The sequence below is a fragment of the Opisthorchis viverrini genome (assembly GCF_000715545.1).
Source record: "Opisthorchis viverrini unplaced genomic scaffold opera_v5_470, whole genome shotgun sequence".
Taxonomy (NCBI): domain Eukaryota; kingdom Metazoa; phylum Platyhelminthes; class Trematoda; order Opisthorchiida; family Opisthorchiidae; genus Opisthorchis; species Opisthorchis viverrini.
This window is the reverse complement of record NW_008752124.1, coordinates 46,918-61,332: the sequence shown is the minus strand read 5'-3', so window position 1 is coordinate 61,332 and position 14,415 is coordinate 46,918. Positions and strand designations below refer to the sequence as shown.

General features: G+C 45.4%; 3 protein-coding genes across 3 annotated transcripts in view; 2 read left to right on the top strand and 1 right to left on the bottom strand.

The window, feature by feature from the left end:
- The window catches only part of T265_11232 (hypothetical protein), a gene marked incomplete at both ends in the record, with an annotated part of 39,798 nt that extends 36,947 nt beyond the window's left edge, over positions 1 to 2,851 (top strand). The window contains one exon of the mRNA XM_009177833.1: positions 2,606 to 2,851. Within this exon, the coding sequence (XP_009176097.1) occupies positions 2,606 to 2,851 (246 nt within the window). The remainder of the gene's footprint in view (positions 1 to 2,605) is intronic.
- A 2,564-nt stretch (positions 2,852 to 5,415) lies between these two features.
- On the top strand, positions 5,416 to 11,957 carry T265_11230 (hypothetical protein; the record flags this gene model as incomplete). Its single annotated transcript, XM_009177832.1, has 3 exons — positions 5,416 to 5,551; positions 5,590 to 5,813; positions 11,476 to 11,957. The coding sequence occupies 3 exons, from the start codon at positions 5,416 to 5,418 to the stop codon at positions 11,875 to 11,877; spliced, it is 762 nt and encodes a 253-aa protein (XP_009176096.1).
- Positions 11,958 to 13,458: 1,501 nt separating this feature from the next.
- The window catches only part of T265_11229 (hypothetical protein), a gene marked incomplete at both ends in the record, with an annotated part of 45,997 nt that continues 45,040 nt past the window's right edge, over positions 13,459 to 14,415 (bottom strand). Inside the window, one exon of the mRNA XM_009177831.1 lies at positions 13,459 to 13,585. Within this exon, the coding sequence (XP_009176095.1) occupies positions 13,531 to 13,585 (55 nt within the window). The remainder of the gene's footprint in view (positions 13,586 to 14,415) is intronic.

Sequence of the window (14,415 nt, the reverse complement as noted above, 5' to 3'; positions counted from 1 at the left end):
CGGACTCACTAACAATTGTTCTCTTTAAAATAGTTCGTCGTTGGCCCAGGTCAGCGAATAAACAATAATCCAATTATGTTGGTCCAGAGGTCTTCTTCTGGACAGTTCCCACATTTATATGTATATAGATTCCGAAGATGGTCTGAAATGTTTTGATACCAGAGTTAGTGCATGAGACTCGCGAACGACCGCTGCAAGCGCGAGCGAAATCAGAAAAGAGAGTCGAAGCACGTGACCACGCTTGTATTCTATGAAATTGTACAAGTGCGCGTTCTCGTAGTTTTTTGTATTCAAACAAAAAAACGATTATGCAATTGATGAAGTAAGTAGTGTTATAATGGAAGCAAAATAAAGGTACAAATCGCCACAACTCTGATGAAATTTATTAGAAAACCACTGGTATAACTATTAAGCCTCATTCTACTTCGGCCGGATTCGGCTGAGCTAGCTTTTCCAGTTGAACAACGTATATCATCATCATCGACAGCTGTCGATGCTGTCATGCTAGCATGACATCAGTGTTCAACATCGATGCTTCACTGCCGTAGAAGAACGTACAGGTACATGTAAAACAGACCAAAATCTACGCACCACGTGAAGGATGAAATGTGTGTAACGGTAATAATATGAAAGCTCGAGCAGCCTCTGGACGAGCATCCGGTAACCTAACGGTCCGAACCCCCGACCAATCACGTGGTAGCTAAGTGTTCGGCTGGAGTTGCGCCTCACCAAGAATGATAGGTGGCTTACGGTCCGAACCCCCGACCAATCACGTGGTGTTCGGCTGGAGTTGGGCCTCACCAAGAATGACAGGTGGCTTAGGCACGGAGTGCCCCTGAACACATCATGGAAGCACCAGGGGACAATGATTATCCGGAGGTAGGGATTCACGACAAGTTCTGTGGATGGAAAGCAGAACACTAGTTCTTGAGTCGAAGCCCAGTAAACAACCTTGTACGTCATCAATGCTTGCTTATGTCAATAAAAATGACAGGCACAATGTACTACGGGCGATCATGTTACAGAAGATTTTTAGCGAAAACGGAATACCGGTGAAATGAAACGATGTTTGCAGCCTTAAAAAGCAACAAGCGCTCTTGTTTTCTTCGCTTAACGTTGACTTCATTCGAAGACCAAGGTCGTATCGACCTGGTTGCCTTATAGTCCAGGCTACCCTGTGGGATTATTTTGTAGTTTGATCAAATACCTGGAAAGGCACGTAGGTGAGAGCGAATCTGGATTTCGCCCTGACCGAGGGTGCTTTAGACATATCTTTATTTACATGTAATTATCTGTCGACACGTCCTCAAACAGCGCCACTCTTTCATACTTCCAACGACGAACGTTTCTGTTGATCAGGAGGCTGATTTTGACTGCCGATCATCAGAAGTCGTGGCAGAGTCTGGCACAAACCATATCCATTCCGAACTTCTATTATAAGAAATTCTGGCATGGCTGAACCCTAAGGCAACAGCAAGTGTAAACCGTACGGTCATAGCAACACGGAAGCCCGACCACCACAACAACGTGACAACACAGGGTCAGGCTGTGTCGGTTTTGTGGCAGAGAAAGTCAGTGCAATCAAGAGTTCGTTTTGCCGATTTGGACCACTTTTGGCACCGAAAAGACATCACTGGGCCTTAAAGAAGGCTTGCATCAGAGGGTGTATCATTGTACAGCTACGATAATTGGAGCACTTGAGACATCTTACAGTCTTTGATAGCTGGTGTCTCACGACCACAACTGGAATCGGTTGGAATCAGCTAGTTTGCAGTGTAGGTCGGGAGACGGGTCTTTGGTGAAACAAGATACTTCACTCAGAGAGTGCATCTAACACCACAAACTGAGGTGGCTGTTTTCCTGTACGCGTGCCAAGTTACCGTCTCCTGAGGATCGCGCTGCTTTTGCGCCTATTTTGGGGCAGCGGAAGCCCAAAGATATGAGGGATTGAAGCTTTATTTCTTTCTGTCTATTCTTAAGGATGGTACGAAAATTCTGGGCGCTGTTGGTGCTGCTCGGCTCCTAGGGTGGGGTCCACGTAGCTCTCTCTATCCTTGCATTGATGCACTGAAGGCAATGGCAGCTAACCAACATCAGTGTCGTTCATGCTGTCACTTTATACAACGTGGTGGGCTAACCCTAGATTACCATCGTCCGAATTTTCCCTCCATGCAACATCTTATTGAAAACAAATTGGACGGACGGTAGTGGGGCATCAGTATCCTCCTCCGGTGTTGCTGTCAGTGATGAATGATACGTTCAAGGGACTACAATTATACCAAGGTTTGTTGAGCAGGCGGGCAGTTTTTGGATCTGGAGGCTTAAGATATCCGCTTTTGGAAGACAGTTTAACCTCTGTCCTTCCCGCGACCTTTTGTGACTTGCTGAACGGTCGTGTAGCTCTGTTTCCGTCCCTTGGCTTCCTGCTCCGCCCACTATGGTATATCAAAAGGTAAGGTGGCTTCAGACAGTCCTTTATAGGGACAAAGGATAATTGTTACAGCTGTATCCAAGCCCTCGTGCTTCCTGTGGGTGGCATGACCGCTAGGCACTGAAAGGGTGTTACAGCTGGATGATTATCTTTTATTTTTTACTTTCATGTAAGTTTTCTCCTTCTCCCCATCCCACTGATAGCTCTCCCCTTGTAGGCCCAGCACTTGGGACTGATGAATCCGTTCGCCTTGCATCGTTTTTGCGTGCAACATCTGCTCGTCACATGGTGCCGACATCCTCGGGTATCTCCAAATCAATCTCCAAGCCTCGACACCAGGTCTATCTGACCCCCTTCAATGTCCGCACTCTGAAGCAAGCGGGACAACAAACTGCTCTTGCTCACACTGGACTCGCTTGACATTGATGTGTGCTGTGTCTCATTAACAAGAATTCAAGATGCAAGCACGATGGTTGAGCTAACCGCCCCATCACTCTCCACTCACTTCTGGTTGCGCAATTCTGGTGATCCGTAGGCTGCTGCGGCGGGATGTGCAGGGTTTGGTATCGTCCTGAATCACCGTGCGGAAGTATCATTGCTTGACTGCATACCCGTTGATAGCCGCCTCTGTGCGGTTCATCTGGCAACGTATGTAAAGGAGTTTCACAAGCCATAAGTTGATCGATGTCTGTTCATCGTGTCGGCTTATACCCCAAACTAACTGTAGCTCCAAAGCAATCAAGGACAGGTTTTACGGCGCCCTGAATGCCCTGCTGGAGCGAGCTAAAAGCTCACATGTCGTGGTGGTTGTCGGCGATCTGAATGCACATGTAGACAGGCTTAGTGTATCTGTGACTCAGTTAGGAAGTCGACATGGATATACTCGGTACGTACGAACAACGGGGAACGATTGCTTTAGCCGTATGCTGGTTGCAGGCTGTTTTTATGCAGTGCTTTCTTCCGAGCTTGGCAACTGAGAGACTGGAAGATTCGCGTGTTAGCCGAACACACCGGACTCGTCTTCTGAAGTCTCTCCCAAATGCTCCACCATTAGATGTGAAATCATACTGGGACGAGATTGATACATTTTTGCATAGTGCTGGGAATTTTGCCCTTGGCACAGCACCATCAGACGCACTCAAGCACTAGATATCAGAACAAACGGTTTCACTGCTTAGGTTTCGGAGAAACATCCCAGACGGCTCCGAAAATAACTTGGTGCAACGAATCATCTGACGTCAAGTTAAAGTGAGCATACGAACTGACCGTGAAGTGTGATGGAGACAGAAAGCCAAGGAAATGGAAGGAGCCCAGAAAGCCGGTAATGCCCGAAGATTATTTCAGTTGATCCATGCCACCGGTCTCCTGGAACCACCTATGAACGAAACCATCAAAGATCAGGATGTAGTGACCATCTCGAATGAAGAACACCTCGACCGGTAGGCCAAATACTTCGAACAGCGATGGTCGCGGCTACCAGCTGGCACTCATCTGGATTCCACAGGCGACGTAGAACCCTGGACAGTGAACGTGGAACCGTCTACGGCCTCGGAGGTTTATAACTGCATATGTTCTCCCAAGCGCCACCGAGCCTCTGGTCCAGATGACCTCCCACTCGCATTGTTCAAGAGTGGGATTGAAGTCCTCAGTCAGCACTCGTCGCATCTGTTTGCTTGCATTTGGGAAAAGGAATCTGTCCCAGACAACTGGGGAGAGTCGATGTTAATGCCCATTTTCAAAAAAGGGGCTCGGATGAGCGTGGCAACCACAGGAGGATCAGCTTGACCCCGGTCTTGGCGAGGCTGTTGGCGTCACTGGTGCTTACGGTGGCTCGTGAGATACTTACTCGAGTGCAGCAAGCGGGATTCCAGCCTGGTAGGGGTTGCGTTGATCAAATCTTCACAATTCGTCAGGTGTTCCTGGATTTCCAAGATGCATGTGACTCGGTTGACCGGTCTGTTCTTGACACGCTTACCCACCGAGGAATGCCCCGGAAGTTCGTGAGCATAATACGTTCTATGTACTCCAAGACTTCCGGACGTGTGAGAGTGTACAGAGAGCTCTCCAAAAGCTTCCGTACTCAAAGCGGTGTCCGTCAGGGATACCCATTCTCTCCATTCCTTTTTAACTTCGTGATCGATGAAATAATGAAATGAACACTGGAAGGTTTCCAAAACCCCAGCGTTCAAATAGCCTGTGACGGAAATCTCGTCGACCTGGAGTATGCAGACAACATCGTTCTCGTCTTTGTAGAGGAAGAGAAGGCGCAGTTGTTTTTGGATGAACTGACCAAAGTCCTTTGGTATGCACTTTTCACCCACAAAGGGTAAGGTTATGGTGCTGGACATGCAGTCACCGAACACGTTACTTACAATCCAGGAAGAGGTACTAGATGTTATGGTGCGTTTTACATATCTTGGAAGTTGTGCTAGTTCTGACCGTAGTGTGTCTGGATGTGTAGGCACAACTCGGAATGATTGTAGTAAGCCAGCACTAAGTGACTTCGCTTTTTACCCCTATTCTTTTCTTCAAAATAAGGCTTTCAAACAAATCCTGGTTGTATGGCAGCGAGGCATCGTTGTTGAACACTGATTGGCAGATCGAGATTTGTTCGTCTTCAGTTTTGCCCGAGATAACTGAAGTTCTTTCCTAACCTTCATTCAGCTCCTTACTCTTCTTCGCCATTTCCGCACCAGTTGTTCTGTATAAGGGACCTACAGACGATTAAAATAGCCTTTCTCTGCATTTTCATGTATCTGGAAATTGGATGAATTAGACGGATAACAAGCACTCGAAAAATTTCCATGCTTTGCTAATTTAGTAGCGGTATTGGACTTCCTACACGTAACGTCATTCTGGTAATCCCAGGTATCTTAGGGTATATTAGGTGTTCTCTCATACACAGTTTGTCGGGAACATATGAGATGAAATGTGGTAAGCTAACTACTGATACTTTCCACTCACAGATTCCCGGAATGTATTAAATGTCGAAGATGGGCGATGAAGCACAAGATGACGCAGGGTTACTGGATTACAAGAGCGCTTCAGAGGTATCAGAATATATGGAAAACCTTGGCCTGCGATTCGAATTTGGATGCAAGAAGGAACGTAATCCGACAAGTAAGGCAGCAGTCCTGAATTTTCATCCCCCCACTCAGGTTGTCACTCTCTGGCTCAGTGGTTTGAAACATACAAAACAGACACTAAAAGGTGTGCTGAAATTTTGCAGATGAATTGCTTCGATATGAAATATGGCGATAGTTGCTTCAAATATGGCGTTTTCAAGTTGTTCGGGAAAGAGGGGGTACCAAGGGACCCTTTGGCTGCTTACCAAGCCTTTGAATTTGGATGCAAGTCTACTGATCACGGCAAGTCCTGTCAAGTGAGTTTCCTGGAAACTTGTTTTGTATGCGGTCTTAATTCATACGAATTAAAGGTCTCCGACAAGCTTATTAACATAAGGCACACATTTGCGTGGGTTTCCTTTGTTTTGTTGATACCGCAGAGAGTGAAGACACCCTCGAATTTCTCCTCATCATTTTAAAAAAAATTACCTAGGATTGGCTCCCTACGTTGACGGTTGACGAGTTTCATGGAGCTCGGACGAGGCGCAGTGATGTCGCTAAACTTACGAATTTTGGTTTGATATGGTGTCTTTGACATTTGCTCGACCAGCTGCTACCCACAAGACGGTAGGGCCATGAATATTAACATCCCAGCCTTATGTGAAGTCTTGTGAATGCATCGTACCTCCATGGCGCTGGTATCGGTAGAATTATCTACCTGTTTAACAGCAGTACTTATGCCTGTTCTTATTGCAGACAGCGGCATTGTCCCTGTTACGATGCGTAGTCGGGAATTCAGGGAAACGGAATTATACCTTGCGGGTATGGCAAACTGTTCAACTAGATGTCCCATCTCTATTAAAAATGGTAATTGGTGTATAAGTCCACTATTAGAGACGAGTTAACATTCGGGAAAGATTCACGCATAATCTTCCAAGACCAGACAACCGCTTCGCATCTTCCACATGTCCGCTTTTATACCGACCTCGCCTGAGGCCCAAGGAATAAGTTTTTACCGATAAGTGGGAATCGTAGACATCATCCTGTTTCTCTATGCTCGAATGAAAGCGAGGTGAAATCAGCTGAGTTCCCCCCTTTTTCTTCACTCTGGTAATCCACTAAGGCCACACCTATATGTACGTTGACGTCAGCCTTTTTCACGTCCGATTGACACATTGGTAAAACAAGAATTGAATGCTTTATCGAGGGACACAGACATACAGGTTACTAAATGATATGGACTGCGCTTTTTTGCCGAAGTTTGTAGCTGTACACTGATTTTAATTTATGCGAACCTGATTGGGCTACTATGCTTAGCAAGCTGTAACTGTGAGTGATACGTATCCCTCCGATCGTCGCACTTTTCACGATGCACTAAGCCTCCGAAATCTTCAATAAGCAGGCCGTTCGCTTCCAAAAAGCACTTTTCATGAGAACCGTTTCACCTCTGTTGGTAGAAAATTTCACTCTGGTTCCGTAGGTTTCCATTGTTGTGAACACAACTGTACATAATGGTATTATTTTGCTGCTTGGGATTCGTTAGACCGCAAGGGGTCCGTTCTCCGGCATATGCTGCATTTTTTGGGTTGTGTTCAGCACAGGGCTTTCGATCACCTGTATTATTGAATAATTGAACCTAGAAATTGATTTCCTCAACCACGTAGATTATCTTGGTGGCCCGTTTACCGTGAATTTACGGTGACGGACTTTAATCGCACCACACTGTGAAAGCGGAAAGACTACTTGTTAAGCGATGTCATGCGAAACAGCCTGTTCCATGAAGGGACCACACAGTTGTCCGGCTTTCCGGCAGTCGAGCATGATCACTGTCGTTCAAGGCATGTTACAGGAAAAAATAATATTATTACCGTCTAAGAACAAAGTTATATTCGAATCATCTGAAAAAAAATTTGTTAAAAATTTGTAGCATCCTTTCGATGCCCAACTGCTATGGCACCTGGAGGAAGCACGAAAAGTGGGATACTTCCAGGTTGCCCAAGTCTAGACAGGGGAAAGCGAGATGCAAGGTCGGGCTGGCATGTTACAGGAAAAAATAATATTATTACCGTCTAAGAACAAAGTTATATTCGAATCATCTGAATAAAAATTTGTAGCATCCTTTCGATGCCCAACTGCTATGGCACCTGGAGGAAGCACGAAAAGTGGGATACTTCCAGGTTGCCCAAGTCTAGACAGGGGAAAGCGAGATGCAGAGGTCGGGCTTAAACCACGAATCTTCTAGCCAATGAATCTGTGCCATCTCGCCATCGGCGCGCGGTGACTCTTATTTTCGCCTAACCTCTTGGGTCCGCTTCATGGCTCATCAAATTGTCTAGTTTTCGGAACAGCGTGGATTTCCGATTCATTTCGTGTCAGTTTTTTTAACGCTTACAGTTGAAGAATACCATAAACGGGAGATTTAGTGGAGTCTCTCGTGAAAACCGAATCGATACGCAAATGAGTGAGTCGAAATTCTTCAACTCTCTTGGAACACGTCATTGAAAGACAACGACTCCCATCTGGTAGCAAGTTGGCGGCTTTTTCACGATCTTCCTGGTCAGTAGCGTAACCAGTTCTTGCATGAGGTTTTACCAGTTATCAGTTCATTCACTAGTCTCCATTGGCACTATCTGCGGCTTCGTACGTTTTCTATTCCTACTTTAAATCTGCACAACCATCTTCGAGGTTTAAATGTTCGAATGTCCACACTAAAAGAGTGCAGAAGTGTGTAGAATTTCCTGCCAAGTACGTTCACATCCATTCGAGGCGTGATAATAGCAGCTTGATCGGCCTAATTTCCTGGTGATCCGTTGAACAAGATAGGCAGGTCGGCATAAAATCAAGTTTCTGTTCGATTTGCCTCAATTCCAAGGTTTTCATATAAGGAATATGCTATCGTCTTTTGACAAGGCCTGTGAAAATTGAGCACCAGTATGTATCACTGATGTATTACTGTCAATAGTGTTGGTGATTTGACGAATTTTAATAGGTGTAAACTCGCAGGTTCAGCTGTTTTATTGTACCAGCGGGTCAGTAAATTTGTGTGAACAAAATCAAATTGTGAATCATTTGTACTCATATGCGGAATAATCAAATGTTTCTCGATTGTAACACGGATTTCTATGGTGTAAAAATTCGTAAGTGCCGTGCTTTTTCAGCGGGAGTATTGCCTGCATGGTTGCTTATCATAAGGGGAGCGAAAATACGAAGCCTGGAACTCAACTCGTGTCCTGCGGGCAGCAAGCCCCCAGAAGAGCAAGTCGTCCCTCAAAATCTTTTCGGCTTTCTTAATCTACCACTGATCCTTCCTCTCTCGGGAGCAGTGTTGTTTGGGGGTTGTGTCAGACATTTTTTATTGGAAGCAACTTGATAGTTGCGGGAAGGATACCGAGCAAAAGTATCACCAAGCCTCGCAGTAATCAGCGTGCAGAAAACTCATTTCGGCATTTGTAGTCACTTTGTGTTTGCTACACTAATGAAGATCGAGTCACTGAGCTCCGGTTTAGCACTGTACTTCATTCCCTTACAGCAATACGACGTTAGACGGACGGGGGATTTGCCGAATACAGCTAATGAATGATTTGACATACCCAAGTGCTTCGATTGTTTAACTAGATTGCAGTATGTTTTGCAACGTAGGCAATTTTCGAAGAAAACTGGGACCAGGGACACGAGCGAAGGCCATTCACTTCTGGCTTCTGAATTTTTCTTTATACTACTGAGTGACGATCCGGAAAGCTTTGTGAAATATAAAGTTAGAATGGGCTTGGCAACGGAATATCTAATTCTCATGCATTTCTGATGTTACCCAGGTTGTGTCCGTACAACCAAAAATGGCCGTGCAAACGCCAGAACCCGACATGACCTAATACAGGATTGTGCCACATTTTTTAGGTCATTTGGCGGATCTCAGCCTGATGATCCCCGATGAAGGCAGAGGCCTCATGTGACAAGGTGTTCCAGGATATGATAGTAATTTGTGGCAAATTTCTATCCAAGTGAAAGACGTGAGATGCCGAAGAGGCTCAGTGCTCTTCTGCTCACTGCCACCAAATAGGAAAGTTGCTGGTGTTGTCGAAGTCACCTTTTTCGTTTGTTGAGAGAATTTCAGGGATGTCACTTCACATGTTCTAGAACTCATTGATAACTATTTTGAGCTGTTGCTGTTGCGAAGTCCCCACATGCCGCTCACGTAAAATAACCGCATCCCATCAATTGAACCAAGTGATGTTTGTGTCGTGGTACTGATCCCAGCAATACCGGTAAAAGGAAGAAATCCATTCGCCGCAAAGTTGTCTATTAGAAAACACCAACTGAACAGTTACAGACTATTGGACAAGAAAGTAAAACTCTAAAATGCATTTTGTTTTTAAAAAGCCGAATATCCCTCTTCTTGAACTTCAGTGATATTCACTGACTATCATGCAATTGTAAACGAATGCTGCAGAGAAGTTCCCTTAAATTCCGTAATCAATCCAACCTTCCAATAGACCGAACTGAAATTACGTACTACTCGCATGCCCCATCAGTAGTATCCACCGTTACGCCGGTAGTTTTAGAATTTCGGAACATTCTTAGTGAGCCACATCTTAGCGTGAAAGCCCCCTAAAGGAGCGCTGGAAAGTTCTCCCCAGTGTTCTCTCTTCAGTGAGGCTACTATATATGAAGCTCTTATGTTGCTTTTGCATTTCTGTCTGCACGGAAATTGCACTCGATAACATTCCTTAACGTTGTGCTCTGTGCACAATCGTGACGGCCGCGAATCAGCTAGATGATACCCGACATTCTGATTAAGCTAGATTAAGCGAAGAACAGCGTTATGCACCTCAAGAGTTGAATTCTGAGAATACAAACTCGTAGCGGATATAAAACGGGCATACAGTTAGTACAGTAGCAACAATAGTCCGATAAGACGTGGTAGGAGCGCATCACGCGATGAGTCGGGATCGATAAAATACCGGGCCATGCAGAGGGTTACGGAATTCTGGTACGTGTTCTCGTGGGTGAAACGTGGACAGCCTGAAGGTGGATATGGCCTGTGATTAAATTGGGTTGACCGCAAGGTAATATTTTCTAGGTAAGGCTATCACAGGTATCGAAGCAATTGCTGATTGATACACCTGGAGATCCCGCTGCACTAGGAGACGTGTTTCACTGACCTATGAGGCCGGAAAATATGACAGAGGGCTCATACCCTAGACAGTTGAAATTGATGTATGTTTGCAATTAGGATTGACTAGTGTTCGTTTTGGAGGAAGGATTTGTACTCTGCAGCTCAGCACATTTGTCTTGCGATCCCTGTTAACGTATGTGATGCCACCGCCAACCCTGCTACGAAATTCAACCGGATGATTGGAACACAGCAAATTGGAATAATTGATTGCTGTGATACGAATGTTGAGAGCCGTATGAGGCGAGCTTCCTTGAACTGTCCGTTCCTCAAGTTGTGTTAGGTGTGTAAACCATCCTAACGACGGGCATAATGAATGAAAGCTGGATTCTCCCAACCTTGTTATTGATTTACTTACCCACTGAAGGGTCGGCGTTTTAGCTTTCCGTGATGTTTAAGAAACATGTCCCACCGCCCATTCGAAACACGCCATTAATGGGGTACGGCAAAGGCTACATGTTGAGGATATGACTTTGAAGCCGAGTGAATTGAGTACGAGTTATATCCACAGCGAGGCGAAAAACTTCAGAGATGGACAGAACGACCAGTTTCGAAGACTGCATCATAAAGTCCCATGGGGTGTCCTCTTGCACTTGCTATGCACACAATAGTCGAGGTTTTTTGACGTGGCCATCTGGACTTATTGAAAATTACCATCTGACATTTGGCTTATTTTACGGGCAGCCATTGTAATACGTGTCCGGTTGTATCCTATCAGATCTTTCGCCGTCGCAATTTCGTATAGTCACACCCAGCTTGTTGTGGTTTGCTTGTCTTACATGGAATTTCCCGTTTTTTTATTTGTGCAGGGTGCTGGACGTCTCATTGCTGAAGGACTCGTGAGTCACTCGCCCTCATTAACTCCTGCTATCCCGATGTTCGAAAGAGGTTGTCACTTTGGACTCGCTGAGAGCTGTTTTCACTTGGGTGGCGCATCAATCAACTTGGCTAACCAGATGGACAAAGCTGGAGAAAAATCAAAAGGTCAAGATTCCCCAAGTAGCCTGAGAAAAAAAGCTCTTGATGCGTGGTCAAAAGGCTGTGAACTTGGTCATGAACTTTGCTGTCGTAATGTAGCACGAATGTATTCCATTGGTGATGGCGTTCCCGTGAACGAATCGAAAGCTGACGAGTTCCGTCATCTGGCCGAGAAAATTGCATCAGACCGGTTACGAATGGATACTGAAATAGCTGCATCAACAAAAGCCTGACCTTTTTCAGTCGCTACCATTCAAGCACCTCCTAGATAGTCCTTTGTACAGCTCTCTACCGATAAATTTTTGTATCCAGAATGTATTCTAATTGCTACTGGATAACGGAGGGGTGGATAAACTGATATCTGTAGAAACAAGTGGAGAGACAAATGTGGTACGGAACGGATGTCTCGGTGAACTGCTGCAAAGCAATGGCCTTATGAGTTCAGACGGAAAACGGCAGATTTCCGCCACAGTTCTGGGGAGTGGGAAGAGAAAGTGTACGATTCGATCTTACAAAAATACCGAAGACTGCACGGGTTGTTCTTTTCGCTGGAGACATGTGTTTGGGTAACTTCTGTGGGGATCGACCCTTATCCGTCGTAATACAAAGTCGTGATTTTGTTGGCCTCCGACTTATGTTCGATGCTGCATCGTTGCACAAACGCGCGACCTGAAAGATAGCAAGGAGGGTGCACCCTTGCGTTGAAAAACGCAATCCACCGACAGAAAAATGCAGAATAGTTTGCGGTTAAATATGTCAACCATTTACTTTTTTACATACGATAAATCCACCTCGCACGATCGCTTATTGCTGGTCCCATCTTGTGTTTGTACCTGTGAGGCAGGTTCCCACGCTGCTGGTGGCAACAGCACCAACAAATTGTTTGTACCTGTGAGGCAGGTTCCCACGCTGGTGGCAACAGCACCAACAAATTCATTAGAGGTGGAATATTTGACCAAAGAAATCCAGATCCTGAACGGGTGCTGAGGTGAAAGTTCCCTACGTTGTCCATCCATTTGAGACGATCACTTAAATGGTCCCGTCAGAAGTCGCTGTGAAGAGCTTGTGCCGTACATATGTGAAGGTTCAAAGGGTTATGTTACTTGAATGGGGCACTGTGAACTGCAGGCACCAGTGACCTGAGTTGATCTGCTTTGTTCCGCCTCGGGAACCGCAAATTGACTTTAGACAAATTAGTGGCGGTATTTCAAGTTGACTCAAATGTCCGCCACATGCTGCGTATGCAAGTATACCGAATTCCTCGAAGGGTTTTTTCGCACAACCACGTAAAGAATAGGAACGAGCTAGAGGAGGTCAAACAATAACTTGGTAGTGAAGTATAAAAGCCATTAACAGCAAACAGCCGCGCTGGTCATTACCGTCTTCCTGGATGGGGCCCCGCGATGGACCACATCAATGGTTAGAGACACTGTCAGACATGGCCCAGTCGACCCCTCAGTGGTGTTTGTGCATCCAAGCTATTGCCTTCAATGCATAGATCCCTTCCCAACCCCCCAGTTAACATTCCACTGACAGTCCTGTCACCGATTTATCAGCTCCCAACTCCAATGCGCAGCCACCTACCCAAACCAGTGAACGAAACTGTGTCATCTACAAGCACTGTACGACAAGTGCGCGGTTCCTACAGCTGATAATAATTTCTACCACTAACTGCCCATTCTAGGATGAGAAGCTTGAAGTATCTTACTGCAGTGAATCGGCCTAATCAGTCATCTTGCGTTTGGATGTGCCTACCCGCGTCCTTCCTTTAAACAATTGGAAGAATGATCTTAATTAAAAAGTGATTTTTGTTTTCGGTTTGTTCATGTACATAAATGAAGAAACTGTGTTGAAGATCTATTAGCAACATTACTCGGTTGATTCATTCAGCCTTTAAACTGGATGATGTGTTGACTTGGCACTCCCCACTGTTTCGCGATTCTGTAACAATAAAGAAAAGGTAGACTTGGTTGCTGAAGACGCACAGCGCCAATTGAAAGAAAAACGTGCAACAGTCTTTCAACACAGAAGTTATTTCACAGATGCTGTGAGATTGTTCACTTGAGAAGATATCCGAAGGTAACGATCAAAGTGGTATCTTATGGGACATTATTACAAAAAGGCTTACAAAAGAGCCTACCGAAGGTTATCCCTGTAGAGGCGTACAACAATAGCAGAGTTAAGCAGTAATCGGCTAAGCTCACAACTGAAGCATGAGACCACCTTTGTACAGCACGTACAGTCGAAGGATACCATAGATGAGAGATTCAGCTGAACTTCGGTTGTTTGCGGTTAAAACCAAATTAGAGTGCAGCTGAGTGTACTTCGCTAACTGCACCCAATTTGGGTTCAGGTAGAACACAAAGTTGACGGGAGCTTGGAGGCCGCTACTGAGTGATGATGAGCTAAAAGAAGTGAGAAACCGATCGTGGGCCTCCGAATGACGCATCACTTATGGTACACTGTGTTTACTGAATGAGCTCCTCTGTTAGCGTAAAAAAGGAACATCCGTGCCTGCAAAAAGTCATGGATGTGGTTATGTGAAGTAGAAAGTCTATCGGGAATACCAGGGCTAACTTGTGCAGCCAGAACAACAGCCTTCAGACTGCTGTGCTTGGGAGTCTATACCCAAGGTGGCTCGGTTATGGAATCTTTATATCACTTTAGCGTCCACCGAAGAGGTTATTTTTTTCATGTCAAATACAGGCTGTCGTGGTAGTAGTAGACAAATATATTTACCTGGGCAGCTCTATCAGTCCCGGTGGTCTGGC